General features: G+C 43.6%; 1 protein-coding gene across 6 annotated transcripts in view; it reads right to left on the reverse strand.

Annotated features, from left to right (window-relative positions):
* Window positions 1–21,923, reverse strand: part of NRF1 (nuclear respiratory factor 1) — a 105,676-nt gene that overhangs the window by 61,747 nt on the left and 22,006 nt on the right. For 5 of the 6 annotated variants that reach the window (XM_084636748.1, XM_084636747.1, XM_084636743.1 and 2 more), the window contains 4 exons: window positions 14,375–14,606; window positions 6,891–7,005; window positions 4,891–5,017; window positions 3,243–3,383 (listed from right to left, as the gene is read on the reverse strand). In XM_084636748.1, the coding sequence (XP_084492874.1) occupies window positions 3,243–3,383; window positions 4,891–5,017; window positions 6,891–7,005; window positions 14,375–14,597 (606 nt within the window). In that variant the 5' untranslated portion in view covers window positions 14,598–14,606. The remainder of the gene's footprint in view (window positions 1–3,242; window positions 3,384–4,890; window positions 5,018–6,890; window positions 7,006–14,374; window positions 14,607–21,923) is intronic. The other variant, XM_084636745.1, reaches the window with a different exon arrangement.

Consider the following 21,923-nt stretch of genomic DNA (forward strand, 5'->3'; position numbering starts at 1 on the left):
TAACTCTTAAGTGCCATTGTGGTCCGAAAAATGACTGAAAATGTGGCACCATTTTAGCCAACATCTCTGCTCCCTGCAGTGTCCAAGTGCTATCTCAGGTTTTACTGAAGTAAGTGTTTACTTCTCTTAGCCCTGCAGGGGCTGTACAGCTATAAGCTAGGGAGACTCCCTCATTAACAAAATGGTCAGCTGTGATCCAAATGTAGCATCTTTATTAACTTTAACAGACAGAAAGACCACAGGTGGATTTTCAGATCCCACGGAGAGTTTGTAGCCCTGGCAATATTTAATAATACTTTGTCCTTGTGTGGCCCTCTCCCATCCAAGGCTCTCGAAGTATTTTATAAAAGTTTAGGACAGTGATGAGCACCTGGCGGCCCACCAGATCATTTTATTTAGCCTGCCACAGCCCAGCTCGGGGCAGGTGATTCAGAGGCACCAGGAAGGGTGTAGGGCGTTGTGCGGGGAGCTTGCACCTATTGCAAGAACCAATGAGCCAGAGCAGGGAGTTGGGACAGTACCGTAGGATAGGAGCTGCTGCGGAGGGATGACTTCAGGGTGGGCTTGTTCTCCAACCCCACCCCCCAGGCCTCACCCCCCTCCACCATTGTATCACAGGCCCAAGGCAGGACCTGACACTCCCCCTGCATTACCCCTTCGGCCTGCCAAAGAGTTTCAGTGGATCGTGTGGCTCTCTACTTCCTTTAAGTTGCCCATTCCTGATTTATGAAGTCACCCCCATTTTACAGATGGGAAAGCAGAGACAAGAGCATCAACGTGACCACCTGTCCGCAGACAGATGATTTGCGCACTATCCACAACAAACAGAGAATGGTATTTATTACCTAGTCCTGCCTTGAGTGCTGGGGCCTGAACAAGATGACCTCTCGAGGACCCCTGCAGCCTGACACTTCTATCAGTCTATGGGGATGAGGGTACAAGTGCAAGAGCTACATCTGTCTACAGCTTGGGAGAAATTCAACACCATTGCAATAAAGTTGTTTATACAAAAAGTATCATTCCAGCAAGAAAGATATTCCTAATTAGGCAGTTACTTAAGCATGATGGGTACGCGAGATCTCAAAATAAGGTGCCTTGTAAGTTACTTTACTGTTGCATCAACAGTTTGCATACTTAATGCCAGAGAATGCTGCTCCAATAGAGAACGCCAGAATACAACTGCTCCACCACTAATAGAAAGAGGAGGGGCAGAGAGATTAGGGAAGGTTAGCAGCAGAGTGCATTGGAGCAGTCAGCAATCCCCTCTGTACATGTACTCCTCATTATTTATACTGCGATAGCAGTGAGTGCCTACTGAACCCTGTTTAGGATCTGGGCCCCCTTGTGCAGTGTACTGTACAAACACATAGTAAGAAAGGCCCCTCCCTCTGAAAAGCTAGCAATCTGATTTAGGAAATCATCAACCGTGCTAACAGATCAGCCAAAGGAGCTTTTGCAGAAGGACTCACAAGGTGCCACCTTAACAGCGAATAAGTTCTGAGCCAGAAGACAAAGCACAAAGAACCTGAAATCGAAGTCACATCTCACACATGGCAACACAGAGCAGTCAACTCCCCACCTGCCTCGGCCAGATCTGTGCACAGAATAATTGTTTCAAAACCACAGAATTTTCTTAACAGCCAAGGCCACTTCATACCTAGAGGAAACAGAACTGCTTATATTTTAGATTGAACACAAGAAGTTTTTTTTAAACAGAAAGTACAGATTAAAAAGCTGAGGTTGTCTAACCATGTTTGGAGAGTTAGAGGGTAAAACTTAAACAACTCTTGAATTTGAAGTGTTGCTCTCATTTCCAACACTGGCATAAAAATTAAATACCTTCCGTGTAGAAAATCCATGTGGGGGGTTTACTAGAATGAAAGTTGACATTTTTATATTGTTCTGATGATGAAATGCAACACTAACGGCCATCGAGTTGACTGGACAAAAATTTTTCTTTTTAATAGCAACTATTTTTATATGTGTGCCTACATCCTGCAGCAAAAAGAGGGAAAGCTTCTTGACATTTCTACCTCACTGCAATAGCTGCAAATCGTGGATTTCCTCTAGTCAACCTCATCTCTCTCTAATCTCCTTTCCCTCTGTTCCACTAGCACCAATTTCTTCTCTGTCTCTTCCTCACGTCACCACTGTTGAGGTGAAAACCTTCCTCTTCACTGCTCCGACCACTCTCTGCGCCAACAACTCTTCTCCCGAAGCACTCTGACCTTCTGCTGACATATCACATGATAAACCCATATCTAACTTGCTGACCACCCTCACCCCAGGTCTCACTCACTCATGTTCCTCTCTGAGTTTCTGCCTCCCAGTGCAGAGCTGGGTCTGGGCATTTGCGATTTGTTTTGATAGATCAATCTGCCTAAATGAGCACATGCAGAGCCTTTTACTTAGCTCCTTTACAGAGTGTTCGTCGCACTCTTCCCTCCTCTCCTGTCCCTGCCACCGCCAAGGGAGAGAGGAGATTTACACGATGAAGTGAGCTGTAGCTCACGAAAGCTTATGCTCAAATAAATGGGTTAGTCTCTAAGGTGCCACACGTCCTCCTTTTCTTTTTATACAAGACTACTGATCCTTCCTCATGCAGGGGAAGTTTCCTTCAGAGCCCCCTCCCCTTTTCTCCCAGAGATAGGACCACCAATGCAACACTGCTCAGACAAGGACTGGGTCATGAGAGGACGAGGAGTCTCCCTGACCCCTATTGCAAATGACTCACTGTAACCACCAGATATTAGCAGCTCGCCCCTGCCCTGGAGGTGGGAGAGTGGGGTTTGCCCTGGAACATAACTATCAGTGGGTTTCCTTCTGCTTCCACCCACAGCATCAGCGAGAGGAGAAGAATCAAGGCACACAGTTTAAGTCAAGGGGGGAAACTAAAAGGGGACTCTATTGACAAGTAATAAGCCACCTTCCTGATACAGGTGCAGGACTGACAGCTCCTCCATTCATAGCTGATGGAGCACGACAATGACCCCACGGGGAAAGCTGGGGGAGGAGTCCCAGCAATCTGTGCTCTAGCCCTCACTAGGATTTGTACAATTTCATATGGAAAGGAGCACCAGTGATAAAGATTCACACCTATTACCTGGCCCGCTATGGTCCCACCAGAGAGACGGGATTAAGTGTCCCTTAGGACGCAGGCATACACTCCACTGTAAAATCAACAGGCTTTAAAACGCCTCTTCATTTCTTCTTCCAAGTTTCCACCTTCCTTGGCTGCTTACCTGGGTCATCTTGTCCACCGAGACAGGAATTCCATCGATGGTTAGGGGTGGCAGCTCGGAGTTAACCTCTTGTGGCGCAGGGGCATGCTCCGCTAGTGCTGACTCCAGGTCTTCCAGGATCATGCTCTTGTACTTGCGCACCTGTGGGGAATCATTAGGCTCAGGTAAACAAGGCAAAGAGCAACAAGAGAGGCAAGGGTGCTAGGTAACCGGAGGAGGGGCTGTTCACCGTCCCCAAGACACTGCAGAACTGAGTGAGCAAACAATGCCACAGCTGGTAGGTAAAAATACCCACTGGCCCCACAGGGATGCATGAAAGAGAAATGATGAAACTCCAAGTAACACCACCAAGGGGGGGGGTATGAGAATGCTTTTAATAAAAGTTTGGAAGCAATGGTGCTGTTGCAATCAGGATGATCCCCTCATTTCCTGCAAGGCTCAAGGAATCTCATTCGAGGCTAGCTGGAATCACTGACAGCCGAGACGATTTTAAACCCTTTCTACTTACCAGCAGAGTCCAGTCCTTCCTGACTGTCCTGGAAATTGGTGGTCTCCAACTATTCCAGGTAACTACTGGTTTGCCAGATTGAGACCTCAGCAGTACCAGCCAGTGACTCCCTTAGGCCCCACCCTCCCACTGCAGGTATCTACATGAACTGCATGTCCAGCCTCAGGTGCACCAGCACAGCTTGCCTCCTACTGAACTGGATACACTCCTCTAACCTAAGACACAGCGGAGCCTGGGTTGCTTCAAACCCCAGATCCCACAAGAGTAAGGCCTGGAGCAGCCAAGCTGCATCGTAAGATATAGCACATCACAGCAAATAGGGCAGGAGATTTGGTGATGTATGTAGCTCAGCACAGAGGCAGATCTGCACGCTCATCTTTCAGGGTTGAGAGGAACTGCAGCAGGGACTACCGGCTGAGGGGTTGCTGGCCAGCCCAAGCACCAGTGGCTAAAGATTAAAGTCCCAGAACTGCTACATATACCAGTGGTTGGGAAATAAATCTGTAAGTAACATCCCGTAATCATAGCTAAATGAGAGCAATGTAACAACACGCACGTCTTTGATCCCAGAAGTCCCACTACATCCCTTCCCTCCTCCCACCACGCACCTGACCATTCAAGACAGCTATCCATGGTGGTACTGTCAGATCCTTCCTATCTTACCTCCGCCTAGCCCAAAGCTCACTAGTGCGAGCAATACAGGCTCTAAGCCCCGATCTCATGCCATAGCTCTCCAGGCAAAATACTCCACATGGTAGACAGAATAGCACTGAATGCAGCCATCTCTAGGGTGAAGGCAGCATCCAGATGCACGATCAGCTCACAGCACAGAAATGGAGAAAGGGGAAATTTTGGTCTATAACCCTAAGCCAAACTCCTCTTTTATGAGAAGTGACAGGGAACCTTTAGCATTTAAATGGAGCAGGTGGGACGTTAGTATTAAGGCCTTATCTGAAAGCCCCGATTCGGGAGATTATTCACTATGCCGGGATTTGATCTTGTGGCTCCAGGTGTATGTGTTTTTCAAACCTGAAGCTGACACCACTGTGGCTCTTAGAAGAACTGTAAGCCAAGATGAAATATGCACAGAAAGCAAAACAACTCATCTTAGATCCTTTTCCCCTTCCCAGGGAGACTTACCACATTCTCCAATGGTGCAGCACCAAACACTTTAAAAACAGGGTTGGGTTTGGAGGGGGATATGCAAAGAACAATGGCCTGCTGCCCCACTCTGGTGGTATATTCATCTAGTGTGGCGCGGAGCTTCCTGAAACAGGGGAAGAAAACAAGGGGAGGGGAGACGATAAAATTAAGGCCCGTTGCAGCCACTGTCCTTCAGATTATAATCCCTCCTCTTGACACTGCCCATTCCAAAAGCAGGTGTGAAAGGAAATCCTGGTGAGTAACAGTGGCCACACAAGCACCCCTTTGCTCCCACGGGCCTGCTATGCTCCCTTTTGCCAGACTACAGCTCAGCTATGGCATTTCTAGTTTTCACAAGGAACATGTTCATGAAAAAGAAAAGTAAAGCAAAGCGGAGAGAGGAAAGAAATGAACATTTATCTCTCAGCAGTGAAATTAAGGGCACAGAGGATATGCCACATCAAACCATTGGGCCCATCATGTCTGGGAATCTTGTCTCTAGCAATGACCAACACTCGATGCCTTATAGGATGTCAAGAAAACCTCCATGACGCACTTGACCAATCATGCAACACTGGGAAGAAATTAATCTTCTGACGCCTGTGGATGATCAGTTAACAAAGAGGGAGGAACAAGCTACAGTCACCCACTGACTAACAATACAGAATGTATAGGTAGAGCACTTTGAAATATTTTACAGATAAAGAATCCCACACACACACCAACTATTTTATGTTCAGCACCCACAACAATGCTGAATAATTCACTGGTATTTCAATCCTGCACAAAACCATAACTGAAGCGTGGTAAGCAAGAAACAGAGACATTGCAACAGCTGGCTAAGGGAAATGTGTATATTCAGCCACCTGTTATATCAGTGAGTCCCTTGGGGATGGTCCCTCCATGGGGAAACACTCACACTTACCACTTCTTTCCTTGTATTAACATTTAAATGATGTGAGAGAATTGACAAGAAAATGGCAGTGACTTTGCTAGAGCGGATCGTAGAAAGTTGATATAGGGGAGGAAGAGCAGTTCTCACCATGTAAGCTGCCACTTTATGCGACATTAAGATTATCAATTCAAATGGGCATTTTTGAGCCCCCTTCAACAGCGAACGTACTGCTGAAAGCTCTCATCATGTGACGCCATATGGAAGCTCCAGTGCCAGAGACAATGCACCAGCTCCCATCTGGCTCGCACACTGATTTAAGCGGACACACATTGACTATTTAACTATTTTGACAAAATGGAAAAATTCTTCTGATTGTCAAACTGACAGAATGCATGGAACTGACATGCTTTGCCAGTGTTCTACCCAAGTCATTTGTGGCAGAAAAGGGAAGAAAGAGCTGATGCCCCTATAATGAAGTTTCACCCAGGACATTTTTATTGAAAATACCAAATATGTGATGCACTCTGCTACGTGCCACCTCAGCTGTGCTAGAAGAGGGAGTGCAAGGACAAGCGTTAGCTCATTTCTATCTTGTGGAACTATTGGGAAGACTTGTAAGAGGCCCCATTCAACAATACAATAAAAATACTGAATAAAGATACATCCCTCGTGATGGTGGTGAATGGTTTATACCATTCCAGAGCTGGGATATTGCAACTCCAATGGTTCTCAAGATAATGGCTTTAGCAGTAGTTAAGAATTTAAATGGAAAAAAGCAAGATGGTAATTAGGATGACATGGACTAAATTTCTGATCAGACAGGAATAGAAATAAATAGTGAATACTATCAGAATGGTGACTCCAGTCTCTGTGGGTCACACTACCATATTAAAAGCAGAAAACAGCTGCAATCTGATCCATTTTTGCAAATTAAGTGCAGCCCTCAGGTTCCATTCAAATTGCCAAAGATGCCCTCAGCTGAGCAACATGTGGCCAGTCCCTGATCCCTCAACAACAAATGGGTTTTGGAAAGGCACAAACAGAAATGGACATGGTTGTTAGCATGCAGAAGCCACAGGCAGCTGCAGTAGAGGGTCCTTACCGTAACAAACGTGTCTGCTGCCTCTTGCGGATGGATGGGTTGGACTCAAACACATGAGGTCGCTTTCGTTTTTTACCTGTTGCCACGGCAGCAGCTGCTGCCATTCCCACCGGGCCTGGAACCAAACCACAAATGGTGAATCAGCGCACAATTTATTAACTGTACAAGATAGAGAAGTGACCACTATGCCAACTGGAACAGGTTCTGTAATACAAATAAATAAATAATGGGGCTTTTACCCTCATCTGGAGCAAAGTAGCCAGAATTCATTGCAAAACACTAAAACTTCTTTCCCTGCAGGGATCAGAGGGATATTTCAAGAAACTCTGTCCATGTTGTTAGGCCTAAAGTTAGGCCTCCAGTGAACACTGTATATTTCATTTCACAGAATTCTCCTCCCAATTATGTAATTACTATTCAGGATTGTTTGTCGTCTTCCCCCATCTACAAAAATAACCCAAGTGCTGCAGTCAGTGGGGCCACTGGATAATCAAGGTGCTAAAGGAACACACAAAGAAAACTAGGCCATTGTGGAGAAGCTAAATGAATACTTTGCATCTGTCTTCACTGCAAAGGATATGGGGGAGATTCCCACACCTCAGCCAATCTTTTAAGGTGACAAACCTGAGGAACTGTCCCAGATTGAAATGTCCCTAGAGGAAGTTTGGGAACAAATTAATAAATTACACAGTAATAAGCATGGATCCTACTTTTCCGTGATACAAAAACAAAATTCCCCAATAAAAATAAAAATCCACATTTTCCTGCGATTAAAATGAAATGCTGAACTTTAGTTCCCCTAGCCACACTATATATAGGTATCAGTTGAACTAGGGTGACCATGCGTCCTGTTTTGGCTGGGACAGTCCCCTTTTTAAGCCCTGTCCTGAACGTCCCAACCTTTTTGTCCTGTTTGCAAATGGGACAAATGCCCAGTTTTGCAAAAAGAAAGTGGGACATGCACCCTACAGGGGGCTCAGAGGAATGTTGGGGAGGGAGACGGGGGGAGGTGATGCCAGGTGCTGGGGCTCAGGCTGTTGGCTTCGATGGCTCAGGCCAGCCCCACATGGTGTCCCGTTTTCACTTTGGGAAACATGGTCATCCTAACTTTCAGTAAAATGTAGTTAATAGTTAATACATGTTCTTATTTTTTCACAAAATGTAAAACTAAAGATTCTCTGTAAAAAAAAGCAAATTCCACGTAATTCGATGGCAAACGGATTTCTAGGATTCCTGGTAATAAGTCACCAGGACCAGATGATATTCACCCAAGAGTTCTGATGGAACTTAAATATGAAACTGCAGAATTACTACCTGTGGTATGTAACCTATGGCTTAAATCAACCTCTGTACCAGATGACTTGAGGACAGCTACTGTAACGTCAATTTTTTTAAAAGGCTCCAGAAACGACCCTGGCAATTATAGGCCAGTAAGCCTAACTTCAGTACCAGGCAAATTGGTTGAAACTATAATAAAGAACAGAATTATCAGACACGTCTGTAAACACAATATGGTTGGGGAAGAGTCAACATAGCTTTTGTAAAGGGAAACCATGCCTCACCAATCTATTAGAATTCACTGAGGGGGTCAACGAACATGTAGACAATGGTGATCCAGTGGATATAGTGTACTTGGACTTTCAGAAGCCATTGACAGGGTCCCTCACAAAAGCCTCTTAAGCAAAGTAAGCAGTCATGGGATGAGAGCGAAGGCCCTGTCACGGATCAAAAAACTGATGGATGACAAAATAGGAAACGAAGGGTAGGGATAAATGGCCAGTTTTCAGAATGCAGAGAGGTAAATAGCGGGGTCCCCCAAGTATCTGTACTGGGACCAGTGCTGTTCAACATATTCATAAATGATCTGGAAAAAGGGCTAAACAGGGAGGTGGCAAAGTTTGCAGGCAATACTAAAGAACTCAAGATAATTAAGTCCAAAGCTGGTCGCAAAGAGCTACAAAAGGATCTCACTCAACTGGGTGACTGGGCAACAAAATGGCAGCTAAAATTCAATGTTGACTAATGACATTGGAAAACATAATCCCAACTATACACAGAAAATGATGAGAATTAGCTGTTACTAATCAAGAAAGAGATCTGAGTCACCGTGGATAGTTCTCTGAAAACGTCTGCTCAATGTGCAATGGCAATCAAAAAGCGAACAGAATGTTAGGAACCATTAGGAAAAGGATAGAAAAGACAGAAAATATCATGTCACTAAATAAATCCATGGTACGCCCGCAACTTGAATACTGTGTGCAGTTCTGGTTGCCCCATCTCACAAAAGATAAATTAGAATTGGAAAAAGTAGAGAGAAGGGCAATAAAAATGACTGAGATATACAAAGAGAGATTAAAAAGACAGCAACTGTCCAGCTGAGAAAAGAGATGACTAAGGGAGGATAGAATAGAAGTCTATAAAATCATGACTGGTGTGGAGAAAGTGAATAGGGAAGTGTTATTAACCCTTCACATAACACAAGAACCAGGGATCATCTAATGAAATTAATAGGCAGCAGGTTTAAAACAAACAAAAGGAAGTACTTCTTCAAACAACGCACAGCCAACCTGTGGAACTCATTGCCAGGGGATGTTGTGAAGGCCAAAAGTATAATTGGGTTAAAAAAAGAATGGGATAAATTCATGGAGGATAGGGCCATCAATGACTATTAGCCAAGATGAGTCAGGGATGCAACCCCATGCTTTGGGTATCCCTACATCTCTGACTGCCAGAAGCTGGGACAGGACAACAGGGGATGGACCACTCAATGATTGCCTCTTCTGTTCATTACCTCTGGGGCACCCGACACCGGCCACTGTCAGAAGACAGGATACTAAGCTAGATGGACAATTGGGCTGACCCAATAGGGTTATTTTTATGCTCTTAAAAGAGAGAATTTAAACAGAGTAAAACCTAGGAGGACCCCTACAAAAAAAACACAGTACTGGAGAACATACTCTAGCCAAGAATAATCCTGCACCAGGACTAGGGAAGAAATGAACTGGTCAACATAAAAGGGATTTCCTATCTTTAACGTCTACAATTCAAATCCAGGTTATTAGATTTCTCTGTGACTGAGGAGTTGGCTCAAGGGAGTCACACCACATGCACCTGTGTTTGGCTACTGCAAGTACGGTAGAACCTCTGAATTACAAACACCAGAGTTATAAACTGACTGGTCAACCACAAACCTATTTTGGAACCGGAAGTATGCAATTAGGCAGCAGCATAGATGTGAGACTCCGCCCCCCAAAAAAAGCAAATACAGGACAGTACTGTGTTAAAAAAACTACTAAAAAAATAAAGGGAAATTTAAAAAAAAAGATTTGACAAGGTAAAGATACTGTTTCTGTGCTTGTTTCATTTAAATGAAGATGGTTAAAAGCAGCATTTTTCTTCTGCATAGTAAAGTTCAAAGCTGTATTAAGTCAATGTTCAGTTGTAAACATTTGAAAGAACCACCATAACGTTTTGTTCAGAGTTACAAACATTTCAGAGTTACCAGGTGTTCATAACTCTGAGATTCCACTGTACTGAAATGTATGCAAATCCCGCTGACTCACATAAGCTATAATGATCAAGGTGCAGAGCATCCCTTAGCGATTAATGACCCGCTGAGGGAGGGGAGGTAAAAGCTTGACGTACAAGCAGTGGCCATTAACACCAGGAAATGCCCTGCCCTAAGATTATTGCAATTATAAAATGAAAATGAAAAAAAGAGTCACAAACACAGAATCATAGGACTGGAAGGAACCTTGAGAGGTCAGCTAGTCCAGTCCCCTGCACTCATGGCAGGATTAAGTATTATTGTATGGGTGATGCAGTTAGCACTGTTCTGCACAAGGGTATTGTTAACCTATTTGGCAACATCCCTTTAAAATAAACCCCCTGCTGAAGCTGCTTTAAGCGTTACTGTTGAAAGCATTATGAACAGTAAAAATCTTCTGATGCAGCACCAACATCACTGCAGGATGGACACTGCTTTATGCTCTCCAGCTCCGGGCCCTCCACTTGCCAGGCCACAGTAATGCCCCGGTAATAGCGATCTGCAGAGCAGCAGGGAAGCACCAAAACGCAGAGTTAAAATTAAAACCTTCAAAAGCAAACTTCAAAACCAGATTTCCTGCAGCAAGCAGCTGGGCCTTCTGCACACTGAACTCAGGGAAGGGGCAGTTTTCTCCGTTTTTGTTAATAGTCTGGAGGAATGAGGACAGGGCTTAGAGTCAGGAAGCCCTGGGCTCTGATTCTGGCTCCATCAATGACTTGCTATTTGACTCTTGAACAAGTCACAACCTCTGCCCCTCAGTTTTCCCATATGCAAAATGGAAACACTTCATAACTGGTTTTACAAGGGTGTTGCAAAAATCAATTAACTTACGTTTATATAAATCTTTGAACATGAATTGCTACAGACATATTAAGCGTCATATTATTGGTGACCCCAGACTAGTGCCATGTGCATTTAATGGGAAGAACAAAATTCAAATCTCAGATATTGCTTCTCATCTCTGCCGAGCCTGTGAAGAATGGGAAGATTATGGAGGGGCTGACCAGCACTCCTGAGGTAGTCTGCTGTTGCTGGTTAATTGGGTAGTCACATTAACTACGACAAAGAAAATCCAGCCCAGCCCCTCCACAAGTGGAATCAGAGCAATACATAGGCTTTGTACTGGAAAGTGTAAGATGACATACAGATCCACATGACATTGCAGGCTGGATTACCAGCCCACTGAATTTCACATGACATGACCTGATAACACCAACCTGTAGCAGGGGTAGGCATCACTTGTGTGGTGTTAGGGCAAGCTGGTGAGTGAGGGAAGGCAAAAGTTAAACAGAAAGGACAAAGACAACTTTAGCAAGTTGTGTGACCTTCCAATTCTATTCTAAATTCATTATGACTTTTAATCTCTACGGAGAGACAGGGCTGGAGATCAGAAACTCAACAGCAGTCTTCGGAGTCTATCAATTCTTATTGCTAGGCTGCCCTCTGGTGGCCAGTCCTAGAATTTTATAGCATGCACTTAATTAAAAGCTCTGCCGAAGATGGGACATTGAGAAATCCAGGAGAAGGAAGAATTTGGGGTTTTTTTTCCATTTGTTTGGTTTTGAATAACTGTTACTGTGACCTCGCAGCTTGAGGACACTGAAGGAGAAGTGAGATGTCAGGAGGGATCTAATGGTGACTTTGCTTACCAGAATTAGGAGGTAACTCCATGCACTGGACAGACATTATTTATAAAAAGAAGAACAGGAGTACTTGAGGCACCTTAGAGACTAAAATTTATTAGTGCATAAGCTTTCATGAGCTACAAAAAGCTTAGGCTCTAATACATTTGTTAGTCTCTAAGGTGCCACAAGTCCTCCTGTTCCTTTTGAGGATATAGATGAACACGGCTGCTACTCTGAAACCAGTATTTAGTATTTAGTATTTAGTATTTGTACTATTATTTTTTTATTTGTGGCCCAGGACTCCACAGTGGTAGGTGCTCCAGGATCACCTAGAGGCCTCAACCAGGTCATAGCTCCATTGTACCTGGCACTGTACAAACATATAGTAAATGACAACCCCTGCCCCAAAGAGCCTACACTCTAAGGAAAGAATAGAATCAAAAAAGGCCTGGAGACAGGAGCTGGAGAAGGAAAAAATGGAGTGCAAAACTGGCATCACTGTGGATGCAGTGAGGTCTGGGATGTAGGTGAGAGTAGAACTAAACTGTGAATGAGGGAAGTCAGGAGAATATTTGGGAATAAAAAATAAGGAATTTGGTTTCAGCCACCTCTTAGTCAGCAGCCTCAGTTTGCAATCCCAGAATTGGGTGGTGGTGTGAAAAACACTGTGGTGACACAAAGAATACCGACTTCCAGAGAGGAAGGAATAGAAGGTACAGATGGACCCTGAAGAAACCAGAATCCAGGCATTCGATTGCTCTTAATGCCTTCTCCTAAGAAAAGGGGGTGCTGGTGGCCAATTTTTTGAAGGCATTTTCATCAGGAGGGTTTCTCAGGTTCAAATCAGTCAGAGCAGGGACCTTCACGCTATTGGCAATTCTGGAGATGGTCGTCACATGCTCTCTCTCTCTCGTTTTTTCATGAAAGGTCTCCGTTTCATTTCAACACAGAACAAAAACAAATGTCAAAACCTCACATTTTTTTTTTTTGCAAAATGCAATTCTTGTTTTCTGGCCAGTCCCAGTGCTCTGTGGCTCCAGGACAAAGGGGGAGGGATTGGGTGCACAGACAACAACCCTTCTATTTCCTTTTTTGCATTAACTTCCTTTTCAAAATTGTACCTGATACGTTGGCAGACCTACAAGGCAACTGATGATAACCCCTCCACCCCCTCTGCTTCAGAGGCATTTTAGCAATCTGGTTATTAATCCAAACCAGACAAATCTCATTTGGGCTGCAAGTTCCACCTGCTAAAATCCAATTTATTGGACGCATGCAGTGGAAAATTATTTCCCCATGCTTGCTCCCCCCCCCCCACCGGTCACTCTCACCTTCTTGTCAACTGTTGAAAATGGGCCATCCTGATGATCGCTACAAAAGGTTTTTTTCCTCCTGCTGATATTAGCTCACCTTAATTGATCACTCTCGTTATAGTGTGTATGGCAACACCCATTGTTTCATGTTCTCTGTGTATATAAATCTCCCCACTGTATTTTCCACTGCATACATCCAATGAAGTAGGTTTTAGCCCACGAAAGCTTACGCTCAAATAAATTTCTTCGTCTCTAAGGTGCCACAAGGACTCCTCGTTCTTTTTGCTGATACAGACTAACACGGCTACCACTCTGTAACACAATTCAGTAAACATCCACAGCTTCACAGGTTGCCTTTTGTTCAGCACGTGCACACCAAGGTTTACTTTGGCACAGGAATGATGTTAGGCCAGTCTGTGACTGGTTATCTGCTCCTATGTTTGAGGCCAATAGGGTTAGGACCAATCCATGATTTCAAGGACAGGAGGTAGGAGCTTCACTGGAAAAGGCCTATGACTTTGGAATGTTTTCCTACTTAAAATATGCCCAAGCCCATAAGTGGCATCTTCTTAGGTGAGGCTAAAGATGTGCCAGTTTCCGTCCTAGTCTGGGTTGTGGGGGATTTATTGGGTTATTTTGGTTAGTGTTCTTTTGCCGCACTGTTTTATTTGGTGATGAAAGCTGGTTACGCTTTGAAATTTTCTGCCTCTTCTTTACCTTTCTGCGCAGCAAACAGATACTGCTGGCACTTGCATTTTAACGACAAATATATTTTCCCCAGCTCCACCACACTGTGGATATCAACATGGCATTACTCAATACAGCAACACCCATTCCGTTGGCATTGCAGGGCCCTGTGATTAAACCTGGCACAATAACCACCCAGCCCGGTTTGGTGAAAAGAGACGTCAGTCACATTAAACAACTGCACTCAAGTGCTATTTGCAACTAATGCCTGGGACAGCAGGCAAATAATCACAAGTGCCCAAGTAAGCTTACCTGCAGCAGCCAGGTGGGCAGTGACCTCATCAGCAGCAGTAGAGTTGAGAATATCAGAGTCGTCATAGGAGGTATCCTCAGGAGAAGACGGTGAATCTTCATCTGCGCTCAACATGCTGTGTTCTGTGTATGTGGCCACATGGACCTGCTGCACCTGCTGAGCCACGGCATGGGCCTCAATGGTGTCCATGTGTTCTGTTTTGGTCACCCCGTGTCCTTCCATTAATAGCTACTGTTAAGGGAGACAAGAAATGACAGGACAAACATTACTAAACTGACGCATTGTAATAAAATGGGGTTGACCATCTCTCCTGCCACACTCAGATCACTCCACTGACCGAGAATGGGACAGAAATTATCTTACGCAATGGAAGTTGCCCTTTGGGCGACAATTGATGGCTGCACCGGGAGGCAGAGAAGGAACTGGAAATTTAAAACAAGAGGTATAAAAAACCTTGCTTCCAAACATTGAGGGGATAATCTTTGTTGAGGGAGAAGTCCTCCAGGATCCAATTACCCTTGGTAAAGTGACAGCCCCACCCTCCCGCACACACACTTCGAGATGTTTGACCAAAGACACAAACGGCTGCCACTACACTATGTAGAGGTTATTATTAAATTGAGTTTTCTGTGTAGAGAGTCTAGTCATCAGGTCAGAATCATTATGGCCAAACACAAAGGTTTCATGAAGTACCCTTGTCTGACATGACTAGCAGTAAACCACCGAATAAAAGAATAAATATGTAGCACTTATATAATGTTGTCCATTCTCAAAGAACTTTACAACCATTAACTCATCAACCCTCACACAGTCCCTGAAAAAGCTTGGGGGGAAGACAGGAGCAAAGAAATGGCCATTTGCAGGTACATATGCAAGCCACATGTTGTGCGTGAATTGTTATATACTGACATTCAGATTCCTGTCCCTGATCTGTTATCACTGAAAGATTTCATGGAAGAAATTAGTTTTAAAAGGAGAGATGTGAATGAAGAGAGGGCGGTTAACTAGGACACAATATGTGGAAGATCACTGCAGGCACAAGAGACACAAAGGAAGAAATCAGGAAGATGAGAGTGCAAGGCAAGAAACAGATGCACCTGTTAGGGAGGAGGTTTGCATGAAGTGAAGGGTAAGGTGGGAGGAAGAAAGGGGAGCAAGAATGCGTGTGGGGTGAAGCGGAAAGGACCAGAAGCCTGCATTCGATTCAGAAGGAGAGGGGAAGCCCAAAACGATCTTTAAGAAAGGGCATGACGCAGTCAAAGCTATGGGAGAAATACATTTTTTGTAGCAGCATTTTAAGCAGACAGAGACAAGAAAAGAGGAAGTTGCAGTAGTCCAAGCAGGACATAATCAAAGCTCAGATAAGGGATTTAGCAGTCAGGATGGAAAGGAAAAGATTGAATTGAAAGAGACTGTAAATGAAGAGTTGTCTGGATTTACAACAGCCTGGACGTTGTCAGGCATAGGAGAAAGATGTCATTCAGTTTCCGCCACGTGGTATTTAAGTTGGTGTCAGAACACCCAGGACAAGATGTAAGGCGGCAGGAGAGGTAGATTTGGAAGTAACCAACTATGGTGTGAACAGAGAAGAGGTTTCAAGGCCTTGCTGAGACTGGGATTTAAGCTCTGATGTTAGCACACGTTAACACACACATGCTACTATGACACTGTATGCCTCGGGCAGTCTGCACTGGAAAGTGTCATAGCTACCATCACACCTTCACAATACTACTTCAGGCAAGGTCTTAGACGGTAATTGGTGACCCTCAGAAGAGGTGAAATGAAGAGGATGGAACCAGAGGACAGCAGATTCAGGACGGCATTTGAGAAAAGGACGTCGAAGGAGTGGGAATAGGCTCAAGGAGCTTGGAGGTGAAGGGAGGAGCAAGAGATACGGTCGTAGAAAGGCCAACGGGGTCAAGAGAGAGGACACAGTGCCCACATTTAAACCCCTTAAGGATTTTAGTCACAAGCTGGTTTCTAAAGCCCACAGGTGGCAGCATTTCCTTTGCTCTGTCATGCAGGCACAAGTGACGTTTAAATGAGTTCTACCATCGCCAAAGACAAAGGACACCGAACGTGTTCTATTGTCAAAAGACAATATTCGCCAAAGACAAAGGACACCAAACGTGTTCCATTCCAAAGGACACCAAACGTGGGATACAAGCCCTTAAAAGTAGTCATGTAGAACTGAAACAGTCTATTCTAAAATCTCTTTCCACATTTTTGACTGTCTGATAGTAACTGTTTCTTCAGGAAACATACAATGCATCTCAAGTGCAGGAGACAATTCCTCTGATAGGTTTTTTGCTTTTAAATTATTAAAAAGGAAAAATAATTTAGAGGAACCTATGTGAATCCCAAAGACTTCCATCCCTTGCTTACTACTATAGCAAGTCACAAAGGGTGGATAAGAGAATGCCCCCTATACTGATATTGAAGGCTATATAAATGGATTGTCTGGAGTTCCGTGTTTTGAGGTATGACATTACTTGCATAACAGGCAGGACCAGGAAATTGACAGTTTGTAATGCTCTACATACAGAGTTTGCTGAAGCAATGGCCAAAGGAAAGTAGGAAGAAGGTTGCTAGTGTGGGCGAGTGATACTGAACACAGAGAAGAACCAGTGACTTCCCATAACCTCAGCTGTACATAAAGTGTTTGGAATTTCATAAGGGATCTGGTTAGACCATATGTACATATCCTGGTGTCAGGCCCAGTTGAGGTAACCATGAACGCAATGTTGCCCCCAGGAGTTGCAAGGATATCAGACAGACCAACCTCTCCTGCCTAGTAAATTGGTAAATCTAATCAGTGATTTCCTGACATTTGGGCAGCCCCACACGCTCTTAAAAAGAGTCATTATTTCTATCATCCTGATAGGAGAGCCTTGGACCCAGTCAGAAGCCATGAAGGCATATCTCAGATCACCATTTTAGGTGAGGGAGTGATACCTTATTTATAAGGTTCAGATTTTGTCACGGTTATTTTTAGTAAAAGTCACGGGCAGGTCACGATCAATAAAAAAAATTCACAAAAAGAATACAGACTAACACGGCTGCTACTCTGAAAAATTCACAGAAACCCATGACCCGCCTGTGACCTTTACTAAAAAGAACAGGGAGTGGGGGTGATGACAAGCCAAAGTGGGGTGGGATGAGAGCCCAAGCCCCAGTGCGAGAGGGTGGAGGGGGTCCACCACCTGTCGACTGAGGCAGCTGACAACTCCGGCACCTCAGGTTGCAGAGCCCTTGACGGCTGACAGCCCCACAACTGAAGCAAAAAATGTCATGGAGGTCTCTGAAAGCCACGGAATCCATGATTCCGTGACATAATCTTATCCTTACTTATTTACTAGTACAAAAGAAAGGAAGAGGTCTCCAGACGCTGCCAGAAGGGCCTAAACTCCACAAGCTATTTAGGGCCATTTTTCTTTCCATGCATGTTCATGGCAGGTTTCTCCCACATCACTTTTTACTATGTACTTTTCTGAAGTGATTACACAACCCTTGCTAGGAACCAGTCTACTATACTACCGGGTCCACATGCACCACCAACTTTATACAAAGGTGGGAAGGCTCCATCAGCTCTTTGTGATGTACTTTGAGCTCATGGGGGAGAAGCAGCAGGAAAGTGCCAAGTATTATTAGGGCATGGATTTTAATTAATCAGATGGTGACAGTGCAGTAATACACAGGGAAGTTTCTAAAGGCAGGGTGATACTGATTTATATCACAGCTGGTCAGCGAGTCAGATAGTCTAAAAACAGAGACCCTATTTCTGGAGTGGGGTGGGAAAAAGGGTTTGGTCACTGTGGTATCCAAGTGCTTGAGCTGATCGCACAGCTCACATGCACGTTTGTGTCACTTGCCTAGTGTGCAGGAGGCAGGGAGCATGGTCTAGTGGTTAGCACAGAGAAATGGGAACCAGGACTTTTGAGTTTCACATCTGACTTTGCCTTCACCAGAACACAATAGAAGTTTGTTACGTCACTTAATGTGCAACTGGAAGTAGCTCAGACACTAGGGTGATGACAGCAGTATAACCACCTATATGGAATAGAAATCCTTTAACCATCTGATATCAGGCACTCCATCTGTACTTGGGAAAAACCCCATCACTCATGCACTCAGGGAAGATTTACTATGTGAGAAGCATTTTGAGATCTTTGTCTGAAAGCTGCCAAATAGTATGGGAAATGAGAAAGATTCAGTTGAGACCACAAATATATGTATCTAAGGCGATGTCTACACTGCAGGGACTATAGCACCTTAGCTATGTGGCATAACCCACTATGTAGCGCAGGCGGAGCTTACAGCAACAGGAAGGGCTCTTCCATCGCTGTAGGACCACCAGCTCTCTGAGCAACAGTAGCTACATCTGCATCTATACCAGAGATTTTTCACAGCCCTGAGCGACATAACTAAGTTGACCTAACTTGTAAGTGTAGATCAGGCCAAAGTTGCAGTTTCTAGCTAAATATACTCTAGAGGAGCTCCATCTGACATGATAGCAAAACGGCGACCATAGGACCCACTCCATCAGGCTATAGAGATTTATACCTATTACTAAGTCACCTTCAAAATCACTGTCCTATCCGTAATAATCAAAGACCAGTAGAGCAAGATGATGCTACTTCCCAACTCTGTTTACGAGGCAGATTGTTAAATCAGAGCCATCCAGAAATAGCAGCAATTCAAACACCTCCAAAAAAAACAAAAACAAAAACAAACCAGCAAGATGTTGAGAGGACACGGAAGTAAATTGAAAACATCAGCCAGATCTTCAGATGGAGGAACCTATTTGTCAATGTCCTACTGAAACAAGGAAGGGAAAATTAGGAGAAGTAGAACTGGGCAAAAAATTTTGCCCGGAAAAAAATTTTTTTGAAGAAAGATGCAGATTTGGGTTGATCAAAACTTTTCATGAAATTGGTACAGATTTGGGTGAATTGTTTCAGTCCAAAAAACAAAACAAAAACCCTAAAAAACTGAAAAGGTATAAAACATTTTATTTCAATATTTTCCAAAGAGAAATATTTAGAATTTGACTCAAAGAGACTGTTCTAAAATTACCTTTAGTTTTATTTTAAAAATTAAAAGATAATAAAGCTCAATATCAAAGGAAATATTTGGTTTGAAGTGAAACAAAATGTTTCATTCGATCCAACATGATTTTTTTTTTTGAATTTTCAGAATTACCAGTTAACCAAAAAACAACTTATTTACATAGTTCTACTTTAAAATAGGCTTGATGGACCGGCCTTTTCCTGTTCAGTTACTCTGCCTCTTTCAGAGGTAATGCAGTGGCCTTATTTTATGAAGCAATGCAACATTAAATGTTCTCTTCAGTTTAAAAAAGTTTATTGACTTAGAGTTGATGTTAGAGCAGGGATGACCAAAGCAGGACTTTGCAGATCAAAACAGCTCAGCGTCACCCTTTAGCATAGTGACATCGCCTCTGGAGACTAGTCGTTACTGTATGCAATGACAGGTTTCAGAGTAACAGCCGTGTTAGTCTGTATTCGCAAAAAGAAAAGGAGTACTTGTGGCACCTTAGAGACTAACCAATTTATTTGAGCATAAGCTTTCGTGAGAGTGATCACTTTAGATAAGCTATTACCAGCAGGAGAGTGGGGTGGGAGGAGGTATTTTTTCATGCTTTGTGTGTATATAAAAAGATCTTCTACACTTTCCACAGTATGCATCCGATGAAGTGAGCTGTAGCTCACGAAAGCTTATGCTCAAATAAATTGGTTAGTCTCTAAGGTGCCACAAGTACTCCTTTTCTGTATGCAATGAGCCATTTCATTCAGAATGAAGGCTGTTTGAATCACAAAGCAATATTGCACATTGGGAAAATGTAGTCTTCAGAGATTGCATGTTTAATATTAAAAGAGATGGGTGGCTGTAGTCAGCTTCACTTGATACAATTAGATATGATGCTCTGGCTCTTTTGGGGTAACGTTTGGACACTTTATTCAACTATGAAATTATAATCACTGCATTTTTTGAGACAGTAAATGAACTGTATAACAGACATTAGCATCCCTTAGGTAACCATGCAAAGTTACACAAATACATTTGATCTAGTTAATGGTAACGTTCATTCTAGTTCAGCTTACAGTACACGCTCATAGGCCTTTTCTACACAACACACACTTTGTCAGGGTAGCTATACTGGGTGAGCCCCTTGCAGTAGACCCTTCTTATGCTGACAAGGAAGAGTTTTTCTGGTGAGATAGTAACACTACTTCCCTGGATGATCTCAGCTATGCCGATAGCAGCACCCTTGAATTGGCACAGCTGTGTTTACAGTGGGGGTTTTGCAGGCAAAGCTATGTCGGTGAGGCAGTGTGGTATTTTCCCCCTGCACGCCTGACCAACAATAACTATGCCAACACAACACAACACGTAGTCTTCATCTGGTGTTTCTGAGACAGCCCCAAATAATAACTGGTCATGTTAGCAGTGGAATTATTCATTATGAGAACTCTTTCACCTCCCCCCAATTCCTCCCAGATGAGCGCCACCTACATTTTGTAGCAGTTTATGGTTTCTTGCTCTCACTGACAGTCTATTCGATTTTTTATTCTTGATTTTTCTTGCCTTTTATTAAGTATGCATATACATATTTCATATGAGAAACTACTATTCTTTCCAGCTAATAAAGCAGAGTTCACGACTTGCGTATGAATGACACTGATACTGATCTCCTTTGCAAAGTGCTTTGAGATCTACTGATGAAAAGTGCCATAACAGAGCTGGACATTATTATGATGTTATTTAGGTGGCAGAGCTCTTTAAACCCTATAACAGTGGATTCCAGAACAATGTGCTTTTCATTTTTTTTTTTTTTTAGGCAAATTCATTCAAGCCAGACAGACAAATTCTAATAAACTGACTACTAAGGTCATTTGTAGTCTAAGTGAACAGTTTTAAAGAAAATTAACTTTATTTCACGCAGTTGCTGCTCCCCCCCCCCCTTTTTTCTTCTTCTTCAGGGAGGGAGGATATGTTTGTGTTTGGTTTTGTTATTTAATTTCTTCCCCCAACATCTACAGCACCTTCTAATCCCCCAAGTTTTCCCATTTCCCAGCTCTTGGAAATCTTCCACCCCCAACCCAGCAATTGTGAAGATCATGAACACTATATTTGCATCTTTCAAACCTATTGTGTTATTCTTGTGGAGGGTCCCTTCAGATGAAACCAGTCCTAGTGGAAAATCACATTAGACAGACGTTTCTGCTGGCAACCATCAAACAGCGGTCAGCAAGTTTGTTTCTGTCTCTGCAGTTAAGCAGTTATCTATTTTGCATCCAGGAAGGCCATGTCTACACTACCCCAATGTCAGCAAAATTTATGTCGCTCAGGGATGTGAAAAAACACACCCCTGAGCAACATAAGTTTTGCAGGAATAAGCACTCATGTGCACAGCGCTACGTCGGCGGGACACGTTCTGCCGACATAGCTCCCGCCGCTCATTTAGGTGATTTTATGTTGACGGGAGAGCTCTCTCCCATTGGCATAGAGAGGCTACACGAGTGA

This window comes from Lepidochelys olivacea (genome assembly GCF_965140295.1).
Source record: "Lepidochelys olivacea isolate rLepOli2 genome assembly, chromosome: 1".
Taxonomy (NCBI): domain Eukaryota; kingdom Metazoa; phylum Chordata; order Testudines; family Cheloniidae; genus Lepidochelys; species Lepidochelys olivacea.